This window comes from Carassius gibelio, chromosome A10 (assembly GCF_023724105.1).
Source record: "Carassius gibelio isolate Cgi1373 ecotype wild population from Czech Republic chromosome A10, carGib1.2-hapl.c, whole genome shotgun sequence".
Lineage (NCBI taxonomy): Eukaryota > Metazoa > Chordata > Actinopteri > Cypriniformes > Cyprinidae > Carassius > Carassius gibelio.
The window spans coordinates 1,720,561-1,735,347 of NC_068380.1; the positions used below are offsets into that span (position 1 = coordinate 1,720,561).

The following is a 14,787-nucleotide window of genomic DNA, read 5'->3' on the forward strand; positions in this document are numbered from 1 at the left end:
TTATAATTATTCTACGCCAATGGCTTGGGATGCTGTGATTAATCATTTGTTAAAGAGGCATTCTTTGATATATCTGCTTGGACTCCATAAAGCATATCATCAAAACCCATTTAGCCATTCAAAAGATTGAATGACAGGTTATCAAAGACGAGCTGAGCCCTGCCTCACACTTCAGCTGAAGATGTCATCTGATTATATCAAGACTTAAATTAACACAACTCTCTCTGTGCATCAGGTCCCAGGGAGCCGCTCTCGTCAAATGAGTGAAGCTCAAAGATCCTTTCAAGGTAAATCATATTCTGTCCTTTGATACAGGGATCTGAAAATGAGAACATGAGGACATTAGTGTTCTCTATCATGTGTTTGGAATTCAAAGGGTGAACAATGGGCCAAAATTTATACTATACACTCTAAAAATGTGCAAAAAGTGAATTTTTAGGGGTACAACAGCAGCTTGTCATTCAGCAAGTATTTCAAAGGGACATCCTTGTATCTTATTTACCCCTAAAAAGTTTCATAGTAGTACCGTAAGGCTACATAATACTACTAATATGCACATTTCAGTCTTAAATAAGGTACAAAGTTGTCCTTGTTTTTAAGTATTTAAGTAAATATAAGTAAATTTGCACATCAAATAGCAGTTAATTAATTATCGGTAAACAAATGAAACAAATACAATTATTTTGTTTTGTTTAAAAAATAAAAATATATTAATTATTTGTAAATGCAAACACATTAACATTTTAACATTTTTTTTAAATATAGTTTTTTTTTGGTGCACATAAGATATTTGTCAACAAATTATTAAATTTTTTGTTAGGGTTTTTTTGTTTGTTTTTTTGCCTCACAGTCTGTCAATCACAAGTCTCTCAGTTATTCTAGCCAATGCTTAATACGTAAATGTAGTGACAGTATAACACTGATCTGAAGTGCTTAGTGTTGCTCCCAAATCTAGAGTAGGCAGATGATACACTGGGCAACTTTTTGAGCAATTTTGCAAGGCACATTTTTTTGAGCAATGTTGCTTGTGCATGGAGAATGGATAACAAATGTCTATCTGGAGACTTTAGTTCGGTTGTGGGCCCTGTGTCTCATCTGGTTGCACATTGGCAGAACCCTGCCTCATGCATCATCATCATAATTAGTCTAGTCAAGCATTAAGTCTTTTCTTGCTAATGAAAAAGTTTATTGAATTAAATTAATATTTGATACAATCCACTACCGTAATATTTGCTGTATAAAAAAAGACAGAGGCATAACAGTTGATGGAGGCCGATGCCAGACATCTTGTCAGAGCATGCAGCACATCTTGATAATATTGGACCCAACAGATTTCATTTTGTCCCCAGTGAACAGGACCATAGAGAACACGGCTCAAGCTTGGCAAGGTGTTCTTATAGTTGTCAGAACAGCCTGATGTACTATTAGAAGTAATGGTTTTAAAAATAGAGCCGGTCTGAAGTACAGCACAGTTCCAGTTTGTCTCTGGACAGGGAGCTTTTAAGGATGAAAAACAATCAGGAGCTTTGATTTGACACAGTCAAAGCATCTATCTCATTGCACTGCTGTGGCTTGCTAATTGTGTTCTTTCATACACATTTTTACTCACCTTCTTTCTCTAACATGAGTGATGATAGGTTCTTAGTTTAAGTGGGGAGTTAAACCATTTCATATAAAAAGAGTTAATTCATTAAAGAGTTAAACCATTTCATATTAAAATAAAAACTTTTCAGAGGCTGCAAAAGTTATTTTGTTAAGTTTGGAATTAATAATTATTTAAAAAATGTATTGCATCTGAATATGGTAATGATATCTGGTCACTTTATTGAGCAAAGCAGAGAGGCAAACAAGAGCCATTTCAAATGTACATTTGCAGACATAATCAAGCAATGCCAGTCTCAAAGTACACAGTAATGTTTCCTCCATTTCAGTCTAATATTAATAGTGAAAGGCTATATATCTAAAGCTCTTACACTCTCAGGTATTTTATACAGACAACTAAAAGCTGAATTTTATGCACAAGTATTTTACATGAACAGATTATGTACAGATTTTGCTTGCAATTGCCAAAGTCGGTGAGTGTTGGTTGATATTAGAGAGGACTCATTTCTCATTTAAGAGAGTGTTTGTTTGGACAAAAAAAAAAAACTAATTTTATGGCCGTTGACAACGTGAGTGAATATTTTGTGTCTGTATTCTAGAGAAAGTAAGACTGGAAGTTTAAAATGTGTATCTGCTAAAAATTAAATCAGCTTATAACTTTGAGCATACTACCATCTAGATCTCAAATCTCACAGACATGGGCTACTTCAGTCTCATTTATGTCCTCACGTGATGCATAACCTTCACATCATGGTCCCAAAAAATGGTAAAATGGTTTGTTTATGGTAAAATATTGGCCTTCAAAAAACCGCACTATATCAAAGCAAGTCAATCCAGTACTGTGTTTCTATCTGTTTTAACGTGTCCATTAAGACGGCTGAGATATCACGTTAGCGGAGATGCTAGTGCATGCAGCTGCAGAGCAGTTCAAAAGGTGCAACATCGCTGCTCTTTTGTTCCTCTGCAGGCATCAAAGCAGCTCTCACACCTGCCATACAAAGCAAGAGCTAAAAAAGGCATGTAAAGCGAGCACACGCCAAACAACATCATGATATTGTACACAGATGTACAACAGCCACTGTACGAGAAAATGGACCTCACATTAAAAGCAACATGTAGAACGAGCACTTACTGGAATCTAGATTGACAACGCTGAAAATGGTCAGTAGTTGTTGCAGGAACTTCTGTAAAGGCTGTATATAGTTAGACATATATCAAAATAGACATTATGCCATTATACTTACTATGCACAACATCTATGAATATCTATGTCTGTTAGAATATCGGTGGCCACAAATCAAAAGCTAGGTTTTCATTTAAATAATTTGCACTGTTATTGACATATACAAGAACAAATGGTAGACTTAAAATAATAATAATAATAATAAATACCATGGTCTTTTTTTTAAAGGCAGTATTGCTGTAACTGATACTCAAGAACATGTTAATAATAACTCTGGATTTAACAGAGAATTAAGGCGATATAAATGGATGTAGCTATGTTAGTACAAAGTCCATTTTTCTCTCTCTCGCTGCGCTATATTTATCATGACCCTCTCTGCCTTCCATACAAATCCTTTATATTGTCACCTTCGTAGTCCAGTAATATGCAACAACAGGTGCAAACCTTCCACGTCGTCACGCTGGCTATCGTATCATCGACAAGCAGCAGTAACGACAGACAGATCATTGCCAAGGGGATCAGCTGGTCAGGTTTTCCTAAACAAACCCACTGGGTCCAGGTGCAAATGCCGATTGGGTAAATTGTTGGGTCAACTCTTCCAGGGATGATTTCTAGCCAGCTGCCTCGAGTAGTAAACTTTAGCTAAACACAAAGACAGTATTAATGCTCCAATATACTATGCATATCACGTTTTCACACATTAGCTTAAAAACCTGGTCTGGTTTGTATCTCACACTACGACATTGCCTGGAACGTGTATCATTTGCCCCTTCTTCTCACAAGATTGGTACTTTAACACTCAAAGCATTTCCTACATTCAAATTCATCCTAAGCTAAATAGTTGCTAGAATAGAAGCTGGATGACTCTGATACAGTCTTTGAAGCGCTTTGTGAAGAACCATTAGACGTGAGATCTATGGAGCGTCGATTTGTGTTCTCCTGAAGGTCCCCCTCAACAACCGGCATCACTGTGGATACCGTGGTCTCCATTCGGCTGGCACGGTAAAAGCTGGCCTGCGTCTGAAGATAGCGAGTGGACTTGAGCTCCAGACCTTCGTATGAGCCTTGAGGGACACAAGGACACCAGGAGAATGCCTGCTGGAATCCAGCTCGAAACCTGCACAGAGGATTGCATGATACCCATGATAAATGTTTGTGCCTAACCTGAAGTGTTTGCCTCTAAGCCAACTCCTTACCTGTCATTGAGAAGACAGTAGATGATGGGATTGTACATGGTGGAGCTCATGGCAAGCCACATAATTCCTAAGTACACTTGCTGGATGTACCGTTGCTCAAACAAGTGGGGAAGGAACTGGTGCAACAGGAAGTAGACATGGTAGGGCAGCCAGCAGATGGCGAAGGTGCACACAACGACAATCATCATCTTCACCACCTGCAGAAGTTAAAATAGAAAGAGCTGAAGTAAGGCAAAAACCTGGATTAGTTGTTTACCTAGTGACCTAAAGCAAACACTCGTCAGGTCCTACATGGTCTTCTTGAAAAGACCAGCAAAGTTGATCACTTAAAGAACTTCAATGTTGGTCAACTTCATTAGATAATGTTGCTAGGTTACTATCTATCCAAGCTGGTCTTTTCAGCAAAGCAACTGACATTTAAGCTTTTATGTGAGGCACTCTACAGATGATGACCTTCCGTTTGGCGGTTAGCTGCTCTCGGTAGCGGTCTGAAGAGTCTCCAGGAATCTCACTCGCCCAGAGAGTGCATCCCACCACCAGGTAAGCACAACCCATGACGAGCAAAGGCAGAAAGTAGATAAGCACAACCACACAGACGTAATACCTGTGAGAGAGGAAGAGACAGAAAACAGCCAGATGGAGAATTGGAGGCAGCCAACGAACAAGAACAAGACAAGAAACCCAAGATGAAAATAGACCCAAAGTTGTTGAGACATATTTTGAGTGCACATTTTTTACACTAAAGAATGCCACACACCAGCACCTCCGTGTCCCGTGTGTTTTCTCGCATTCGCTGGCACTTAAAAATAACCGCTGGAAATTTTGTGAATCGTGAACTGTGAATGCTCGCAGGATTCGGGCGCTGTGACAGTGCCTCTCTTTTCTTTTGGAGCGCCGTGCAATTCAACATGCTAATTAGCTCGAGGCTTATCTAGAAAAAACACTCGCCTCACCGTAGAGGTACAGAGGGAAAATATGCGCAGGCCTTTCATGCATTACCACAAATGTTCTGAATCCTGTCCCATAAGACGGTTCAAAAACATCAATGGAAATGCCGGCTTCTCTTTTGTTGTTTTGATTGAACATTCTACACACATGCTATTTAGGATGAGCCAAATGAGTTGTGGGTCTTTACTGCTTTTCAAGCATCCATCACTATTCAAGTGTGTGAGAGCTAATTGAATAATTATCCAGTTGATTAATTAAAAAAATGCTTCTTGCCTTTTGTAGTGTGAAATAAGAAGACAATATTGCTAGCATAACAAGTGATTGCCTGAAAACAAAAGCCTGCAGTGCAGTTTGCAAAAATCGTGCATATTTCGGTGGCTAAAATGCAAAAATATGTGGGTGTGAAAGAACCCGTTCTGCCGTTCTCGCTATCTTCCCTTTCTGTCCATCTCTGGCTATCCATCATCACACTCAAAGATCTACCTGCAGTTAAAGAGGGTCCACTGATCAGAGCTCCTTATCTCGGATGCCAGTGTCACCAAGATTTGGTCTCTCAGTGACTTTAAAGAAAGTTCTGGCTGACAAAAGCTCAAGAACATCCTCGAGAAATTATTCTTGTCAAATATGTGTCACATTTGTGAGATGTGACCGGTTATGTCACTTGAAGAAGCTATACATGCTCACTGCATTTCAGTGACGGGGAAAGCCTGCAGGAAGATTGACTGTATGCGTGGGTGAACAACTAAGCTGTAATGGAAATAACCATATGCTGTCGGCACCTGTCACCTATGTGGACATTGCATTAGACTGGCAGCATATTGGAGAATTGGATTGGAGTTGGCAGCAATTAGAGTACGGACCATGTGTGAAGTTCTATCAAAACTCATTCAGTAGCTGATAAAGATGTGATTAAGATGCAGGACAGGATCTATTTCTACTTAGCCACAGTTTAAATATTCATTTAAAATACCAGACCATGCCACATACTTGGTACTGGTCCTACCGAATAGCATTGATAGTGCACCCTATGGTTTCTCTAATGTTGTTTTCAATTGCATTGTCAGATTTTTCATTGTTATGTTGTTGCTGAAATAGAAGTTAAACCACACTCCTCACAAACTTTGAATTGCGACTCAGGCTTTGAGTTTGACTGTATGTCCAGTTCCCAGTGTATTTTGACGTTTTCAAATGCCATTCTCCTGGTAGGCTATCCAACGAACATGCACTTGAGTTTGTTCAAAACAGTTTATCTCTGAGTATTTGCCATGGGTGACACATTTGATTTTACATTTTACAGATCTCACTGACTTTGACAGCAAGTCTGACTTGACTTACGTCTTTTGGAAATCCCACACACTGTACTCAGGCCAGTTGATGTAGCACACAGTTCGTCCTGGTAGCTGAGCGGTGCTGGAAAAATAGTACTGGGGGAAGGCCAGGAGCAGCGCCAGGGCCCAGATCACCCCCACCACCAGCTTGGTCTCAGCGGACGACAGGCGCTGCTGGAGTGGGTGGATGATAGCCATGTACCTGCAGGGGGAGTTTAACAAAGGCAATGATCTGTTATTTATGCAAACTCAAAGGAGTATCATCCACTTGAATTGCCCTGAAATTATTTGCCCAGTCCAGCTGATTTGATTTGGGGATTGAGATGACTATTGGAGTTTTTTTTTGGAGGTTTTTCTACACAGGTTCGAATTGCATCAATTCCATCCTCCCAAAAAGTGATGGTACTATGGAACAATGATGGTATCAGATGCTATGGAGCAGAGATAAAGGATTTTTATACCCAACTAGGATTATAAAATATAACTGTGGTACAGTTTTGGGTAATTTACTCTAAAAAAAGTAATTAATTAGCTACTAATTACATCTTCACCAGTCTAATTAGATTACTGCAATAATTACGCTTTCTAATAAAGTACTGCATTACTTATTAATTACTTTCTAAATTCTACCTATACCAGTTTGAACAATACACTGATAGACATGAAACTGCTCTTTAATTCTTTCAAATAAATAATATAAAATTCCAGAAATCATTCTTGAACTGATCAAAGTATTTAAAGTGTCAATGTTACATTAAAAAACATCTGACATTAGATGTACATCTTTAATGTTAAATTCCCTACTGTTTTACATAGAATTGCTATAGTCTACACTCTATACATCAGAAGTGACTCACAGCTAGTTATTTGGTAATGCATTACACCCAACACTGCTGTGGTAGGACCATGCTTATGAAGTGATGGCAATACAATTCGATGCATACAGTGGATATTTATGTACAATGACATTTACAATGACCTACAAGGTTCTTCTAAGAATACCATAGCACATGTATCATAAAAGATCAATAGCTCACCTGTCCAGGGCTATTGCTGTCATGGAGTAAATACTAGCGAAGACAGCTGCTATTGGAAAGAAGTTGTGAAATCTGCAGTAAACAAGTCCGAAGTACCACTCGTTATGCACTGCATACACAAAGTTAATAACGGTATTGAAAGCCGACATAGAAGCCTCTGCGAACGCAAGGTTCACAAGAAAATAGTTGGTCACAGTCCTCATGCGCTTATGCGCTAAAATGATCCAAATAACAGTGATATTTCCAACAACTGACACCAGAACTATACAGCAGTACGCGATGGCCCACAGAACTATCTGCCACACCGGCTGAACGAACTGGTTCGACAACACGTCAGTGTCATTGACCAAAGAACCGTTAGTCCCGTGGCCGCTTGAGTTTTGCGAAGTGTTGTATAGAGGATCCATGACCAATAAATCATCAGAGAAAAAGCATTCCAGCGAACAAGCAAAATGTATTTGCTTTGTTGCTCTAAAGTTGAGTTTGAAAAAAAAAGAGGTCCAAATGAGCAAGCGAAATGCCAGGGTTCTTGTCTTAGGGTCTTCAGAATGCGCGGCAGGGTGAATAGCGAGCGCGTACTTGGCCTCGCTTCACCAAAATCGCGTGTGCGCGCACTTACGAACAAGGGTTGACACAGTGCGCTGCATCTTTCCAGTCACGCGCCTGTGAACACGCGCATCCTTCTTTCTGGCACTTGTCATTGTTTGACTTTCAAACGCGTTTGAGAAGAAAATGAGTTACTTGCATGTAATTATGCATAATTAATTGTTATAATAATAGTAAGTACATGGATCTTAAAATGAAGTCTTACCCAAAACTAAGGCATTCTTCAATTACATTGGATAAAATAATTCACATTTTGAAGATGGAGGGGAGTGAAATGTGATCTATGTGGATTGTAATTATTTAAAAATATATATTAAGAAATATTTCAAGTGTTTCTTCGTGGTTTCTTTCTCGTATTTGCATAATAAGCAAGACACTTAACTCGAGCTGATTTTTTGTTTATTTGTTTTTTTGACAGCAATTTCTCACTTTTTCTTTTTTTTTTTTTTTTTTTTTTTGTTGTGGAAAGGTCATTAATCATCATCTGAAAAATGTTGACAAAAATGTACGAGCACTACAAATGAATTAGTTTCAATTCATCACCATGCATAGCTGCTTTGCAAAGACAAAGTTCAATTAGTAAATGGCCTATTATCAAGTGACCTCTGCACATGCCAATAAATATGCTTTTCACTGACCTATGCAAATTTAGAGGTCATTTAATTCTCCAAGAGGGTGAAGCATTCTTTTCTTTTGACTTTATTCATTGTTTTCCTAATCTTAAACGTATCTTCATAGGCTTCAGCACATTGCAAATGAAATATGCAGTCAAACACACAGGGTTTTCCTGAGGTTAAGATTTACTTGGCAGCAGAGGGAACATAGGGCTATTATATTACTGAGTGCAGAATAAAAGCAATTGGCCATAATTCCATGCTCTACTGTCAAACTATCTTTTTTGGTCTGAAACATATCGTTCCTTCATTCTGCTACCATAACTGCATTTCACTAAAGTAATGTTCTTTATAACAATTTTTGAGAGTCTAAATGGTTTTATTATTAAGAAAGTGGCCCAAAAGTATAACAGCAGAAGTGAAACCAATGTTGTCTATGACACAAATAGTTATATTTACACTGGGACTGTTGTTGGTGGCACCCAGGATGATGCTTTACAGTTCTGTTATCGGATCAAAACAAGAACATATGTTGTGCTGTCAGAAGCGTTCAGGGATCTTTTGAAATGGTCAGATGGTGTTATGACTGGGTGAATGGTCTTGACCAGATCAACAGCGAGGTTTTAGCCATTGATTTGTTTTGTTTTGGTCCCACTCTGTGCACCTGTCCAGTCCCTCCCTGGTGGCGGCAAGTGTCCAGCCGAATGTGAGCGATCGGAATTGACAGCAGGGAAATGGAAATTCAATTTCACACGTCACCTGCTGCTCGCTAGAATGTAATCCACTAGAATGATGGAAGAGGATGAGAAGTATCTTAATTACCAAACGTGAGACACTTCTTCTTGCAGTATACAGTGTTTTTTGATAATGCTGTAGTCTTAGAATTAAAACCTGAATCTACAAGAATACATAAATATTTTGGCCTGGAAACTGCTTGGCCCTGAAGTAAATGAAGGGTAATTGAGTTTCAAAGAGGCTGCTTTGGAGAAAACTCATTCACATGGTAGAATTTCCTCGAAGGCACGCAACGAATAGAAAAGCGATGCATGTTGAGGAATTGTTGTCCTTCAGAGAGAGAATTATAATCAATAAAGTCCATACCATCCTGTATCATTAAACTGTAGAATGCATTAATTTTCCTCTTAAAATTCAGTCATAAGTCTTGTTCCATGTGTAAAAACTTATTGCATGAAATTGAATTAAATGCTATTAATTAATCATATTTTATAATAAAAATCTGTCTTGTATTTTCTCTACAGATCTACTTCACGGAACTTACCACAGAAATATCAAGTCAAGTCACCTTTCTTTTTATGCTGCTTTACTGTTTCAAAGCTGCTTCACAGTATTAAACAAGAAAATAACAGAATCAATGTTATTCACAAATGATACAAATACATATTCTTCTTTATGGAAGCTCTAAAAAGACCATGCTATCATTATTTAACTCCGAGTCAGTTCAGTGTCAATTCATTTGCAGTTGATGTTGCCAAATTGATCAATTATGAACAAAGTGAATTCACGCTATAAAGCAGAAGACAATATTGACATTATTCAGTTCAAGAACTGTTTTTATCTGATGGTGTCACTGCTTTCAATCAAAACGACTAAATATTAATTCTCTTTTAAACCCCAACCAAGCAAGCCAAAGGCAAAAGTGACAAGGAACCATCAGGTGACAGTAATGGAGAGAGAGAAAAAGAGATGCTTGATCAAAGACGTGAGTTTCATAAAAACAATACCTAATATACATGCATACAAATCTTGTTTGGGTCGAGAAAGAAAGGATCCAAACATCATAAATTTCAATCAGATGAAGGGCCATGTCAAGAGTTCAGCTGCTGGATTTATTTAGCAAAATGATTTATTCATTCATTTTTAGGATGATCTCTGATGAGCCCATGACAAGCGAGGGCGACGTGTGACACAGCAGGACCAGGTGAGCGTTTAAAAGGATGCCATGCACACGTGATCTTCAGAAATGAAATGTCAATTCCAATTTCATTCAGAAATTGGATGTACATGCTCCATATGAGGGTTCACACAAATTCAATTGGATTTGAAGCGTGATCTCTTGGAGAGTGGAGCAATGCAATCATCTCTGTTTTTCGGTGAGTGAACAAACAGATACAATTACCAGCATTCTTCCCATAAACAGTGCACACACAATAAATAATATAAAAAAGAGATCAGTGATAGGCTGTTCTCTGGGGTTTCTTTACCTTAGTTGCAGAAACATATAGTGTGTTTTATTTATTTATTTTGCCATGGTCTAAGCAAAAGTATTTTAATAGTGTCTTCATAATTGCCCGCTAAACAGCTGACAATCAGAGATTTGCCAGGAAATCATTAACAGCAACAAGTTGTCATTTGATTCCTAATTAAACGTTAATGAGTAAGTGCAGTGTACAAGCAGCTCTCAACACTTGCTAGGAGGAGAAGCAGGGAACTTTTATGATGAACGAGATGTAAATTAGACTCTGGTAATTATGGTGTTCAGTCAGCCATGGTTTTGTTGACTTATTCATTTCAGCAATCATTTCTAGAAATGTGGAAAGAGGAGCAAAACGGAACTGAAATGACTTTTTGATAGGCTTCAAAAGTATGATTATCATTTATGAAATGTTTAATTCTTTTAATTTTACACAAAAGCAAATATATTGCACTGTTTCTTGACACTTTTAGGGGATCTGAATCATTTATATGAATGTTCCCTTGTTCTTTTAATGAAGCCACATTGAAAATCTGGAACTCAACAATCTGGTTTTAGGATTTTGAAAAGTTTAAAGCAAATAAATTGTGTGATGTCAAAGAAAGAAGAGATACACTAGCATTTAAAATATTGGCTAGTATGAATTGAATACTTTTGTTCAGCAAGGACTTGTGAACAACCTGTCCTCCAACCAATACGCTTGTATAGGTCGTTTGTCCAAGTCCCTGAAATACGACCCATCAGAGCGTATACTACAATTGCGCTCCTATAGGCAAAAGGTCGTTTTCATATTAATGTTTTGTACTCTTATATTTGCCCTCTGGTTTGCGTTTCGTGTAGCTCAGTTAGTAGATTATTGCGTTATACCTTGATATGTCATCATGCTATCGTGGGTTCGATCCCAGGAATGGACGTGCACGAAAATGTATATGCTCAATAAATCATAATTTAGCATGATTTCTGTGAGGGTTAGGTTTAGGGGTGGGGTTAGGTGTGGTCATTCGAACGAATAAGCCACCTACAGTAGTAAAATATGAAGGAAATACTGTGAGATCGGTGTAAAACGCCCACACATTGAATTTAAATAAACGTGCGTTTTGATTGGTAATGACGTTATACGTCAATTCATGACGACAGACGCAACGCGATACTGTCATTATTTTTAGGCCCGCTAGAGGGCGCTTAACTTTAAAACGTAAATATAGGTCGTAATAAGGTGCTTGCACAAACGACCTATATGGTCGTTTTTTGTTGGAGGACAGGCTCTCTATTAATCATAGAATCTTGAGAAAATGAATCACAGTTTCCACCAAAATATTAAAGCTGAAGTAGGTAACTTTTGTAAAAATGTATTTGTTAAACCTGTCATTATGTCCTGACAGTAGAATATGAGACAGATAATCTGTGAAAAAATCAAGCTCCTCTGGCTCCTCCCAGTGCTCCTATTGCCATTTGCAGAAATACATCCGCTCCAGGTAAGAAACAACCAATCAGAGCTGCGGTCCGTAACTTTGTTTGTGTTCAAGATTTACAAAATGTATATAATAAGCGAGTACACCATGAATCCATTTTCCAAACCGCGTTTTTAGCTTGTCCTGAATCACTAGGGTGCACCTATAATAAGTGTTTATATTCGGACTATTTTAGATTGCTTCGGGGGTACCGCGGCGGAGTAACCCAGTACCTTTGTGATTCTTCATAGACATAAACAGAGAGAAGTAGTTCCGGCTACGATGTTCTTCCGCAAGACGCAAGCAGTTCTGTTTATTAACCGCTAGAGCGTCAAAAGTTACCTACCGCAGTTTTAAGCAGCACTACTGTTTTTAAAATTGATAAATAATAATAAATGTTTCTTGAGTGGCAAATCTGCGTATTAGAATGATTTCTGAAGATCATGTGACTCTGAAGACTGGAGGAATGATGCTGAAAACTCGCTGCGCAGCACAGAAATAAATTACATTTTAAAATATATTTGAATAGAAAATAATTATTTGAAATTATAATAATATTCAGACTACTTTTCAATTGCACTGTAGTATTTGAAGGTCAAAAGTAAATTAGTGACATTAATCATGTTGCTTTTTGAATACGTGCTCTTTGGAACATTCTCAAATATAATTTCTAATGAAAACATAATTGTATTAAATTTCAATGCAAATATGCAAAAAAGATGCATTTTGATTAGTGCTCTCAAACTTTTGGACCCCATATATGTTGCACTTCCATCGAGGGTTCATTACAGAACCTCCTAAACAGATCCTGCTTTCTTTCAGTTCACTGATCGTGGATCAAATTAGAGGTCCAGAGACATAGAGATGGCTGATTTAATGTGCCAACAAGATTTCACAACAACTTTTCAACCTACCCTTGGCTTGCTGGTGAAAATGATAAGTATGCCATCCATCTCCTCAGTTTGACCTGCAGACAGCAGAGTTGTGAGCATGCATGTGTGTTGACAGAATAAAAATCCCCCCGAAGTATCTCTAGTGTGTTCACAGACGCCATTGAAAGAGCCAAACGCTCATTATCCCGTACTCATCATGCGGTGCATCTGACTCTGGCTTAAGTTCACCTCTAAATCCCTGATTATTATGTCTCAAGTGAGAGGATTTTATGGAGACTTCCTTCTCTGAAGAAGCGTAGAACTAGCCCACATCCATTTGGATGAGAAGTCTTATCCTCTGCTTATCCGCAAGGACATCGCAGGCTTACAAGTTTTTAATTTATTATGATCCGTCAGAGTGAAAAGTTTGTGTACAGCACAGCAAGAACCCAAGCCTTCCATCTTCACCGAGCATGTCTGCTTCAATCTCCATTTTAATTATGCGAAGAACCATTGAAGATTATCATGCATCACTATTACTATCCCTCATACAACAGTGACTTATTTTGCTAAAGTGACAACAGAGAAAACATTCAGAAATAACACATTTAAAACTTAATGGTGATTTTAGCAAAACATTCGTGGAGCATATTTTGTTAGCTGAGGAAGCATCACACTTTAGATCATTTTAAATCTAGTTATTTATATGTAAATATCTCCAGCATTAGGATGTCGATTATATGTCAAGTTTATATTATAGGGAACATATGCTCTAGAGTTTGCTTGTGGTTCGTTAGTAATATTCATTCATTAAACTCCTTTCATCATATGAAATATTCATTAGTATATGGATTTTTTGCTGTTGTTGTAATGAAATGAAGCATTATGTTGATCATTATATTTGCATTTTACGCCCATTTAACAGATGTTTTTATTCAAAGTCATTTACACATGAGAAATGCAACATATTTTTAAATGAAATAATTTTTTTTTAGCCTACATTTCAGAGCTGAAGTGTGATGTTTTCTACACAGCCTCACATCAGTTTACTACAAAAACAACAGAGAACACGACCAGAAAACAATATCACGATACACGATCATCTGTCTGTGATATTATGATCTGAAGAAAAACTGGGATTGCAGTCAGGTGTGTTTGTGGTGCCATCTCGTGGATAATTTACACTCTCAGCTGTGCTCCTTGTTTAAAAATGTACTTGAAACATTATGCAAACAGCAAATTGCTACATAAAAAGTAATTTTATGACAGACCTTTTTTATATATTTTTTAACCTATTTTAAATCTATTTCAAAATCTATTTATTGTCAAATCATTTGCAGTGGCCCCAAAAGGTTTTTGGGTACTTTTAAATTTACACAATTTTTTTTTTTTATTTATCTTATTTTTTGATGTTGTTATTGTTTTTTAAATAATAACTCATGTATTTATTAAATATCTGTTTATTTCATTAATTTAGTTTTTTTGTTCAAAGATCTCACTTGCGCAATCATCCTTTTCTAGCAAAACATTTTACAAAGAGAAGTTTTAAATGAATTTTAAGTGATAAAACATTAGGTATAATGTTCAGTATTAACGAGAAAAAGTATTGACATTTTATGGTTTTGACATTAGTGTAGTTCTATCCAGATGCCACTTGGTTTGACTATTACCATTTTGAATTGAATTTGCTTTCATTTTCGTATTTTTTCTAATTTTTGTTTAGTTAAATTGTTTATTT

The 14,787-nt window shown here is 37.3% G+C and overlaps 1 protein-coding gene across 1 annotated transcript; it reads right to left on the reverse strand.

Moving 5' to 3' along the window:
* Positions 1 to 1,799: 1,799 nt before the first annotated feature.
* On the reverse strand, positions 1,800 to 8,029 carry LOC128020772 (substance-P receptor-like). The gene is made up of 5 exons (XM_052607434.1): positions 7,295 to 8,029; positions 6,265 to 6,459; positions 4,435 to 4,585; positions 3,982 to 4,178; positions 1,800 to 3,902 (listed from the first exon to the last, which is right to left on the reverse strand). The coding sequence occupies exons 1-5, from the start codon at positions 7,699 to 7,701 to the stop codon at positions 3,614 to 3,616; spliced, it is 1,239 nt and encodes a 412-aa protein (XP_052463394.1). The 5' UTR covers positions 7,702 to 8,029; the 3' UTR covers positions 1,800 to 3,613.
* Positions 8,030 to 14,787: the final 6,758 nt, after the last annotated feature.

Bases quoted from the DNA above. Each gene is read 5' to 3' on its own strand.
- LOC128020772 (XM_052607434.1), bottom strand. From the start codon at position 7,701: ATGGATCCTCTATACAACACTTCGCAAAACTCAAGCGGCCACGGGACT. The intron at 4,586-6,264 runs GTAAGTCAAGTC...CCTCTCTCACAG, and splicing joins GTGTGGGATTTCCAAAAGAC to GTATTACGTCTGTGTGGTTG. The intron at 3,903-3,981 runs GTAAGGAGTTGG...TCCTCTGTGCAG, and splicing joins TACTGTCTTCTCAATGACAG to GTTTCGAGCTGGATTCCAGC.